The 11,727-nt window shown below is 46.4% G+C and overlaps 1 protein-coding gene across 1 annotated transcript in view; it reads left to right on the forward strand.

The window, feature by feature from the left end:
• ak3 (adenylate kinase 3) overlaps positions 1 to 11,727 on the forward strand; it is a 62,981-nt gene that overhangs the window by 43,601 nt on the left and 7,653 nt on the right. Inside the window, exon 4 of the mRNA XM_072517101.1 lies at positions 3,505 to 3,623. Within this exon, the coding sequence (XP_072373202.1) occupies positions 3,505 to 3,623 (119 nt within the window). The remainder of the gene's footprint in view (positions 1 to 3,504; positions 3,624 to 11,727) is intronic.

The following is an 11,727-nucleotide window of genomic DNA, read 5'->3' on the forward strand; positions in this document are numbered from 1 at the left end:
GCTGATCTTCACCCAAGTAGGACTGATCAGAGAGGCCAAGGCCAAAATGTCGGCCCCCTTCTCCTCACAATGCTCCGGCAAGTCCAACACCCTGAAGATCGCCACCAGCGGACAGGGCTACATCCTGATCCCCACGATTCCCGACATGGTCTCAACAGTGAAGCCTGAGGCCCAGAACTCGACTTGCTTTGGGCAGGACCAGAACATGTGGGAGTGGTTCGCCAGCCCCTCGGGCATCGCTCGCATCTACCCACCACCCCAGGGAAGAACCCATTTATGTGTGCTTTGGTCAGGTGTGCCCTGTCCACCACCGTCAGTTGTATTAGGCCCTGTCTAATGCAAGAGGAGGTGGAATTCACTCTCTAGGACTTCCCTCCAAAGCAGGCCCAATTCCTCCTCCTACCTCTCCCTTGTCTCATCCAACAGAATTGAGATTTTTCCCTCTCCTAAATTATCCTGCAATAACATTTTGTCTAGCAAGGTGTGCTTTGGCAACTGAAGGAATGATGGGGTCTCCTTGCGGCCAAAGTTCCATAACTGGAGGTATCTCAACTCGCTCCTTTCAGGAGTTGAAATTTCACCGTCAACCCCTCTAGACTTGCAAACTTTCCATCCACCTATATGTCCCTAAACCTCACCACCCCTCCCTTCCTCTTCCAAGTTTTGTTGGTGGCGTCCATTCCTGCCGGAATGAATCTACGCCTGTCACAAATTGGTGCCAAGGTGGACATGACCCTCAACCTGAAATTGGTCCCTGAATTGGTTCCAAAACTTTCAACGAAGGTACCACCACGGGCTTGTTGAGACCCTGGCTGGGGAGAACTGGAGAGGGGCAGCAACAGCTCCCACAAGAACATCCCTATACACAATGCTTCCTCCAGCTGCACCCACTCCACCCCCGGATGCCCAAGCCAACCCCGCACCCTTTCCACATTCGCTGCCCAGTAGTAGTACTTAAGGTTTAGCAGTGCCAGATCACCCGTGTGCCGTCACTTCCGCAGGACGGTTCTGTAAATCCTGGTATTCTTCCCTGACCACACGAAGGCTGAGATCAGATTATCCACCTTGGGCGAAGAACGATTTGGGGACAAAAATTGGAAGCAACCAAAACACAAACAGGAACCTCGGTAGGACATTAATTTTATCGTCTGCACTCTCAACATCCGGGAGAGCGGGAGTGAGTCCCACCTTTACAGGTCCCCTTTCGCCCTTTCCACCAAACTAGCCAGGTTCAATTTGTGGAGCCGGGCCCAGTCATGGTCCATCTGGATCCCAAAATACCTAAACTTGGTTTGGGCCAACTTAAATGGCAGCACTCCCAGCCCTGCCTCCCCTTCCAGGAGTTAACCAGGAAGATGTCACTCTTACTCCGGTTTAGCTTGAATCCTGAGAAGGCTCCGAACTTCCTCAGGAGCTCCAGTATCTTTCCCTGCTGGCTAAGGGGTCCGAGACATAGAGCAGCAGATTGTCCACATAGAAGAACACTCTATGCTCCCTGTCTCCCCTCGCAATGCTCTGTACCCCCACTTTCCCCATTTAAAGTCGCCCATGTTGGAATAGAAACCCAAAGAGCAGTTCCAAATTCCCCTTCACCACAGATGGATTAACCTGTAGTGTCGAGCCCTGTAACCCCAAACAGCAAAAACCAACAAGACCTAGAAGAGAAATAATAAAAAAAACATGTAGAAATTCCTGAATAAAGAACATCCATGACATCACGCCCCGCGCTTGGTCTTTCCCAGTCCATTTTTCTGTACGTTCTGTCTTTATCTTCCGTGTTAAAGGAATGACCCCGTCCTTGGAAGTTATCCAATATTTCGCCGGTACATCATGCCAAATCGAACTTTTGAATATTGCCATTTTGGCCTTATTAAATTCCGCTCAGCATTTAGCCAGGTCGGCCTCAATGTCCTGGTATATCCGAATGGAGAGTGTTCCTCCCAGTCGCCAGTCTGCGTGGTCTTCGCCCATCTTCAGACACGCTCCTTGTACTGGAACATGTGGAGTCTGAATATCACAGCCCATGGCGATCCCCTGGGTTGTAGCTTCTGGTGAAGTGACCTGTGGCCCTGATCCACCTTGGAAGTGGTGGGGTTGCTTTAATGAAGACCAGCTTCCCAAGCATCTTCGCAATGTACTCTGTACGGCTCTTATCTTCTGTGCCCTCTGGCAGCCCAACGATCTGAAGTTTCTGGCGCCAAGACCGGTTCTCCTGATCATCAAGTCTGGATTTCAAGCTTTATTGGGTCACTGCCAACATTGTTATTTCAGCCTCAACAAGGCAATTCGTCTGTCCTGTTCTGTGATAGTCCTCTCCATTTCTAGGATCACCTCTCCCTGCGACCCCAGCAGCCGCTCCATCATGTCCATTAGCCCAAGGAGGTGAACCACCGCCACCTCGATAGCTATTTCCATTGTAAACGACTGGCCCTCCTTCACTGCTTTTCTGTGTTTTTGGAGTTCTACCGAGGTGAACTCCATCAGCCTCTCCGTCGAGGACTATTTTGACAACTGCAGTGTCCGCCATGTTCTACTTTGCGCTGCCGCCTGGGTCCACTAACTCTGACATGGGGATTTCATCTGTTTATTTTTATTCCCTTTGCGCCTCGTTTGGTAGCCCGTTGATATTCCCAAGTGGCAGTGCTACTGATGAGGATCAGTGTTTCTCTGATTTTTCTCAATTCTGGTGCTTGTTCGTTGGGTTAAAAAGGACCAAAGAACAGGTTTCCAGGCGGGAGACGCCTTTTGTGTGGTCGCTTAGCTTATGACCACCACCGGAAGGCCTCCAGGAATCCTTACATGACTGCAGGATGCATTTCTTAGACTGGAGACAGTCTCCTGCCCAATCAGATTGTAATAGCTGACAAAGTCAAGCAGCCTCTTCTGTACGCTGACCATGCAGAACTGCCATCTGTCTGAGACATTCACTGATTTATAGGGAAGCATGCAACTTGATCTCAAAAATGACTGCCTGCCTCTACCTTCTTCCTCATGTCAACATGGAATACATTAATCTTCCATTCAGTTAGAAATGCAAAATAGCTATCCTTGAGCTACCCTTTCTTTCCTCTTCAAAATAAATGAGAGTTTACAGCCTTCAACATTTTTCTGGGACTTTAGAAAACTCATTGTAAACTCGGAGATTGCTGCCTTTGTCTCCAAGTATAAATATTTTTCAGTTTCATCCCAGTAAAACAAGCTAAGCCTTTTTGAAACCTTTAACAATCTACTCGGGTCTCACAACCCCCTAAATTTAAAGCTACGATCCCAAAATATAATAATTGTAGGAAAATTAACAATTTCAAACTCCTGATTTCAGAAATTGCTTTATGCAAACACTTACCACACACACCACACCAGTGTCTTGATAGCATAACTGGTGGCATCAAATCTGCTCACAGGGTTATTCCAAGAGAACTCCGGGGACAGAGGGTGGGTTGCTGAAATCTAAACTACTTTGTTTCACTTTTTTAATGCTCTGAATTGTGAATCATTTGCAAAAAGGGGATTGATGATGTCACTGGGGAACTTCTGATTCAGCGTATTGATGACAAGCCAGAAACTGTGACTTCCAGGCTCCAAGCATATGAAGAACTAACACAACCAGTCTTGGAATACTATCGGTAAGTGGTTAAACCTTTTTTTAAAATTATGGACAATGAAAAGCTTAACTCTCTTCTGAATTATGCTTTCCTGTTTGAAAGAAATGGGTAGTTAATAAGCAGGGCACTGTGGTCTCCCTCTGTCACTGGCGGTTAAAATGAACGTGTTGCCGCTATTTCTGTTTATCTTTCAATGCCTGCCGATTTTCCTGCCAAGGGCTTTTTTCAGAGAGATTGAGGGAAGGATTACGTCGTTCATATGGTGAGGGAAGGTGGCCAGAGTTAGAAAGGTGCTGCTACAGAGGGGAAGGCAGGCAGGGGGTTTGGGTCTTCCGAACTTGATGTATTCCTACTGGGCGGCGAATGTGGAGAAGGTGCGGAGCTGGGTCAGAGGGGTTGATTCCCAGTGGGTCAGAATGGAGGAGAGTTTGTGCAGGGGGTCGGGATTGAAAGCACTAGCAACAGCGCCGCTCCCGATCGCCCCGGAGAAATACTCAGGGAGTCCGGCAATAATAGCTTCATTGAGAATTTGGAGGCAGTTTCGCCAACACTTCGGGTTGGGGGCAGGGTCAAGGGAAATGCCGATTCGGGGGAACCACAGATTTGAGCCAGGGAGGTGGGATCTGAAACTTTCGGAAATGGGAGGAGAAGGGGATTAAGACACTAAAAGATTTGTTCCTTAGGGGTCGATTTGCAGGACTGGTGGAGCTGGAAGCGACATGGGCTGGAGCAGGGGGAAATGTTTAGATACATGCAGGTTCGAGATTTTGCCAGGAAGGAGATACAGAGCTTCCCGGGGGAGCCGGCCTCCACATTGCTGGAGGAGGTGCGGACGACAGGGGGACTGGAGAGTGTCAGCGGTTTACAGGGCTATTTTGGAAGAGGAGAAGGCACCACTGGAAGGGATCAAAGCAAAGTGGGAGGAAGAGTTGGAAGAGGATATGGAGGAGGAGTTCTGGTGTGAGGTGATCCGGAGAGTTAATGCCTCCACCTCGTGCGCGAGGTTGGGGCTGATACAGCTGAAGGTGGTATACAGAGCACACCTCACGAGGGCGAGGATGAGCCGATTCTTTGAGGGAGTGGACGATGTGTGTGAACGTTGTGAGGGGGGCCCGCTAATCACATTCATATGTTTTGGTCCTGTCCCAAGCTAGAGGATTACTGGAAGGAGATTTTTAGGGTAATGGGGGGGGGGGGGGGAAGAGAGACGGTGTGTGTTAAGGGTGACTATGGGTGATTCCTGATTCCTTTTTGTCATTTGTTTATGTGAATATGCAGGCTAATGTTTGTGGTTTGGTGGGAGGATGGGATCGTTATTGATATGGGAATTGACATATTTGTTACTGATTATTGGTGTTGGGTGTAAATCTGGGAGAAAATGTGAAAAAGGAGAATTAAAAATATTTGAATAAAAAAAAAATAAGCAGGGTACTGGAAGACTTAGTTTAATGGAAGAGCGAGTTAAAATAATTAAACATGTAAATTCAGCAGGCTTTCATTGGAAAACAGACAGTTGAGGGGGTCATAGAATTGTTTGCAAAACAGAAGGAGGCCATTTGGCCCATCGAGCCCAGCTCCCACAGAGTCAGTCCTATTCTTTCGCCTTATCCCCAAAGCCCTCCAGACCTACTCCACTCATTGTACCAATCCAATTGAAATCATTGGTTGTTTCCACATCCACCGTACTCGAGGGCAACAAGTTCCAAATCATCTACCACTCACAGCGTTCAAAAGTTCTCCCTCCCATTCTCTCTGCATATCCCCAAAATCTTAAATCTGTGTCCCTTAGTCCTTGTCCAATGGATAAATGGGAAATCTGTGTCCCTTAGTCCTTGTACAATGGATAAATGGGAAATCTGTGTCCCTTAGTCCTTGTACAATGGATAAATGGGAAGAGTTTTTCCGTCTGTACCTTTACCTAAGATTGTTATGGTGTTTTGATAAGCATCTTCCTGTTTGATTTTGTGTTTGTGATGTCATCAGGAGCGTGACTTGCGTGGGTTTTTAGTTAACGCCAAGGAGCTTATGTGTCGTTGTTTAGCTGTTGCCGGTGTCAAAACCAAACTGTGTTATTCCCTCAATGTTTTCTGAAGTTGAGAAGATTTCACTTTTACAACACTTTTACAACACGTTCGACTACCTTTCTTGTGGTCAATTTACCCCATCTTTCTGGTGACGATCATTCAAAAGGACTGGAAAAAAATTTGAGGTGCAGCATGGAGAAGTTTTGGACAGTGAGTAGCTAGTCTCGAACATAGCCAACCACATTGCAAACTATCAGTGAGTTTGTGGTGGGGCACAAGGATTGGACTGATTATGTGGAAAGGTTGCAACACTATTTCCTGGCAAATGGAATTGCAGACAAAGTTAAAAAGCACTGAATTCTCGTGCGTTTGTATGGAAAACACTTGCAAGCGGATGAGGAATTTAGCAACACCATGGAAACTGGGGGACATTTCATTTGTGGAGTTAGTTGCACTCGTTCAGAATCATTACCATCCTAGGCCCCAGGTGATTGTCCAATGTTTTAAGTTCTATAGTGTTTTTCGAAAGGCAGGACAGTCTGTTTCTGCTTTTGTTGCCAAACTGTGTCAGCTCTCTGAACACTGGGAGCTTGGGGCAGTGTTAGAGGATATGCTCTGTGACAGATTGGCCTGTGGCGTTAATGAAGACAGCATACATCCCATTCAGTCCCCATGCTAGGCCAATACTGGTTCTGCTGCTGTGCGTATATGTGGGGATTACAAACTTAACCATTAATCAGGTTTCCAAGCTGGACGCTTACCTTTTACCGGGCGTACATAGAACATTACAGCGCAGTACAGGCCCTTCGGCCCTTGATGTTGCGCCGACCTGTGAAACCACTCTAAAGCCCATCTACACTATTCCCTTATCGTCCATATGTCTATCCAATGACCATTTGAATGCCCTTAGTGTTGGCGAGTCCACTACTGTTGCAGGCAGGGCATTCCACGCCCTTACTACTCTCTGAGTAAAGAACCTACCTCTGACATCTGTCCTATATCTATCTCCCCTCAATTTAAAGCTATGTCCCCTCGTGCTAGACATCACCATCCGAGGAAGAAGGCTCTCACTGTCTACCCTTCCAATCCTCTGATCATCTTGTATGCCTCAATTAAGTCACCTCTTAACCTTCTTCTCTCTAACGAAAACAGCCTCAAGTCCCTCGGCCTTTCCTCATAAGATCTTCCCTCCATACCAGGCAACATTCTGGTAAATCTCCTCTGCACCCTTTCCAATGCTTCCACATCCTTCCTATAATGCGGCGACCAGAATTGCACGCAATACTCCAAATGCGGCCGCACCAGAGTTTTGTACAGCTGCAACATGACCTCATGTCTCCGAAACTCAATCCCTCTACCAATAAAAGCTAACACACCGTACGCCTTCTTAACAACCCTCTCAACCTGGATGGCAACTTTCAGGGATCTATGTATATGGACAGATCTCTCTGCTCATCCACACTGGCAAGAATCCTACCATTAGCCCAGTACTCTGTCTTTCTCTTATTCCTTCCAAAACGAAACACCCCTCACTTTTCTGCATTAAACTCCATTTGCCACCTCTCAGCCCAGCGCTGCAGCTTATCTATGTCCCTCTGTAACTTGTAACATCCTTCCGCACTGTCCACAACTCCACCCACTTTAGTGTTATCTGCAAATGTACTCACCCATCCTTCTACGTCCTCCTCCAGGTCTTTTTTAAAAATGACAAACATCAGTGGCCCCAAAACAGATCCTTGTGGTACACCACTAGTAACTGGACTCCAGTCTGAACATTTCCCATCAACCACCACCCTTTGTCTTCTTCCAGCTAGCCAATTTCTGATCCAAACTGCTAAATCACCCTGAATCGTATTTTCTGCAGTAGCCTACCATGGGGAACCTTATCAAACGCTTTACTGAAATCCATATACACCACATCAACCACTTTACCCTCATCCACCTGTTTGGTCACCTTCTCAAAGAACTCAATAAGGTTTGTGAGGCACGTCCTACCCAAAACCGTGTTGACTATCTCTAATCAAATTATTCCTTTCCAGATCATAATACATCCTATCTCTTATAAACCTTTCCAAGATTTTGCCCACAACAGAAGTAAGGCTCACTGGTCTATAGTTACCGGGGTTGTCTCTACTCCCCTTCTTGAACAAAGGGACAACATTTGCTATCCTCCAGTCTTCTGACACTATTCCTGTAGACAAAGATGACTTAAAGATCAAAGCCAAAGGCTCAGCAATCTCCTCCCTAGCTTCCCAGAGAATCATAGGATAAATCCCATCTGGCCCAGGGGACTTATCTATTTTCACACTTTCCAGAATTGCGAATACCTCCTCCTTATGAACCTCAAGCCCTTCTAGACTAGTAGCCTGAATCTCAGTATTCTCCTCGACAACATTATCTTTTTCCTGTGTGAATACTGATGAAAAATATTCATTTAGCCCCTCTCCTATCTCCTCGGACTCCAAGCACAACTTCCCACTACTGTCCTTGACTGGCCCTACTCTTACCCTAGTCATTCGTTTATTCCTGACATGTCTATAGAAAGCTTTAGGGTTATCCTTGATCCTACCTGCCAAAGACTTCCCATGTCCCCTCCTGGCTCTTAGCTCTCTCTTTAGGTCCTTCCTAGCTAACTTGTAACTCTCGAGCGCCCTAACTGAACCTTCATGTCTCATCTTTACATAAGCCTCCTTCCTCTTGACAAGTGTTTCGACTGCTTTAGTAAACCACGGTTCCCTTGCTCGACCACTTCCTCCCTGCCTGACAGGTACATACTTATCAAAGACACGCAGTAGCTGTTCCTTGAACAACTCCACATTTCCATTGTGCCCATCCCCTGCAGTGCCCATCCCCTGCAGTTTTCCTCTCCATCCGATGCATCCTAAGTCATGCCTCATCGCATCATAATTGCCTTTCCCCCAGATATAACTCTTGCCCTGCGGTATATACCTATCCCTTTCCATCACTAAAGTAAACGTAATCGAATTGTGGTCACTATCACCAAAGTACTCACCTACCTCCAAATCTAACACCTGTCCTGGTTCATTACCCAGTACTAAATCCAATATGGCCTTGCCTCTCGTTGGCCTATCTACATACTGTGTCAGGAAACCCTCCTGCACACATTGGACAAAGACGGACCCATCTGAAGTACTCGAACTATAGCATTTCCAGTCAATATTTGGAAAGTTAAAGTCCCCCATAACAACTACCCTGTTGCTTTCGCTCCTATCCAGAATCATCTTTGCAATCCTTTCCTCTACATCTCTGGAACTTTTCGGAGGCCTATAGAAAACCCCTAAAAGGGTGACCTCTCCTTTCCGGTTTCTAACCTCAGCCCATACTACCTCCGTAGACGAGTCCTCATCAAACGTCCTTTCTGCCACCGTAATACTGGCTTTAAATAACAATGCCACCCCTCCCCCTCTTTTACCACCTTCCCTGAGCTTACTGAAATATCTAAACCCCGGCACCTGCAACAACCATTCCTGTCCCTGCTCTATCCATGTCTCCGGAATGGCCACAACATCAAAGTCCCAGGTACCAACCCATGCCGCCAGTTGACCCACCTTATTCCGTATGCTCCTGGCATTGAAGAAGACACACTGTTTCAACTCTGGCAGGAGGCAAGACATTCTTCAAACTTGAGTCAAGCCTACCAGCAGCTCTTGTTAGAGGAGGGCTCAAAATAGTACGTCACAATCAACACTTGGGGTTTGTTTCATTACAACTAGCGGTTTTTGGGGTGTCTTCCAATCTGGTGATTTAACAAAGGACAATGGGCAATCTGTTGTAGTGTGTGACAGTTTATTTGGAAGATACCCTGATCACAGGGAAAACTGAGGAGGAGCACATCCAATGACCTGTTAGAGATTTTCAGAGGCAGGTCTGCGTCTAAAGCATAGCAAACGCATCTCCCAGTAATGGTGTGTGGAATATCTGGGTCACAGAATCAAAGTGCAGGGTCTATCGCCTGTGGAGGAAAATGTTCACGCTATCAAGAAAACTCCAAATCCCAAAGATGTGGAAGCGCTGCTGCAATCAGCTAATCTGATCAACTGATCAGGACTGAGAACTCATTCTGTCATGCGACACTTCGCCTTATGGCATCGGGGAAGAGCTCTCATCTGATGGAAGGATGGCTCAGCAAAACCAAAGAATTTGCATCACGCACACTGAGAAGGGACATTCGTAGCTAGACCGAGAAGTCTTTCCATCATTTTCACTGCAAAACTGTTTCATCAGTCCTTTTTTATGGCCATTCGTTCATCATATGCAGACCACAAGCCTTTCTAGCGAGTCCAGATGCATTCCTCCCATGGCCCCGGCAAGAATACTGGTCTGGGCTCTCGCACTGTCACTCTACCAGTACAACTTGTGTCCAGGGCAGGGAAGGACAATACAAACACAGGCAGGCAGAGCCGCCTTCCCTTACTTGCCATGTCAAACATGCCACATCCAGTGGCCAAAAATCGATCAGGACTTCGAGAACAAGGTGAAATCCTATTCTGCATATCAAATAAACCAAAGAATGGCATCATCTGTGGGAATGACCAGATTGTCTAGATTTCTGTGAGGACTGTGCACGACCTCTTATTGGTCATATGTTTCTCGTCACCGTGGGTGCACATTCTAGAAGTGCACATGGATACACAGAAGACAGGAGCAGGAGGAGGCTTTTGGCCCTTTGAGCCTGCTTTCTGTCCTGAAGCCATTTTTAAAATCCAATTGCACATTGGCCTTCCTAGGATGGTACAGTGGTTAGCACTGCTACCTCACAGAATCAGGGGCTGGGGTTCAATTCCAACCTCTGGTGACTGTGTGGAGTTTGCACATTCTTCCCGTGCCTGTGAGGGTTTCCTCCCACAGTCCAAAGGTGTGCAGGTTAGGTGAATTTCCCATACTTCAGCCTTGTATTACCTTGTCAAAAGCTTCCTTAAATCCATATAGACAGCATCTGGAGCATTCTCTTCCCTAACCTCCTCTTACTTTTTTTTTTAAAGTCAATTAGATGAGTCAGACATAATCTGCCTTTTACAAATCCATGATGACTCTCATTAATTAACTCAAATGTCTCCAAGCGCCCATTTTCTTTTTTCCCCTCCCTGATTAAGGATTCCAAAACGCTACCCACCACTGATCTTACACTAACTGACCTACAGTTTCTTGGACTGCCCTTGCACCCTTTCCTGAATAAAGGTGTTGCACTTGCCATTCTCCAATCTTCTGGCACCTCCTCCATACCTAGAGAAGATTGGAAGATCTTCACATCCATTTCCTTCAGCAACCTGGATTCAAGCAAGCCATTTGGACCAGGTGACTTATCTAAGCATAGCCAGTCTTTCCAGTACGACTTTCCTTTCACACTATCTATTGTCTCCACTTCTTAGTCCCGATTCTTTTTTCTTTGTAAACGTCGATACAAAGAACTTGAATATTTGAGCCTTGCCCTGCACCTGACAGTATACATCACTCTCTTAGGTCCTTACTAGGAGCCACTCCACCTCTTGCGATTACTCCACCGCTGTTTACACACTGGTAGAAGATTTTTGGGTTCCCTATTCTCATACTCTTTCTTTGCCAGTCTTATTTTCCTCTTCATCTCCCCTCTCAACCTGACCTGATTTTCTCTTGAACTCACCTGAGCGCATCATACTTTTTTTTTTTTTTTTTTTTTTTGCTTCATCATAAAAACTGTCTACCTCCTCATCCAAGGAGCTTTGTTTTTTGGCTCTAAATTTGCCCTTGTTGGATCTGAAACATCTCTTAAAGATCACCTGTTGTTCTGCTCCATTTTTTTCCTGTTGGTCTTTGGTTCCATTTTACCCTGGCTAGATCACTTCTCATCATACTGAAATTAGCCCCTCTTGCAATTTAGACGTTCTGTATTGAATTGATAGGTGATATATCTTTTGGAATTCTAATGGGACTAGATAATGTAGAACATGACTAGCTATTTCACCTTGTCCAGAACCATGAACATGATCTGTGCTTTCAAGGAGAGCACAGTAGTCAGCACTGTTGCTGCACCTCTGCAGGGTCCCAGGTTCGATTCTGGCTTGGGCCACTATCGGTGTGGAGTCTGCACATTCTCCCTGTGT

This window comes from Scyliorhinus torazame, chromosome 9 (assembly GCF_047496885.1).
Source record: "Scyliorhinus torazame isolate Kashiwa2021f chromosome 9, sScyTor2.1, whole genome shotgun sequence".
NCBI lineage: Eukaryota > Metazoa > Chordata > Chondrichthyes > Carcharhiniformes > Scyliorhinidae > Scyliorhinus > Scyliorhinus torazame.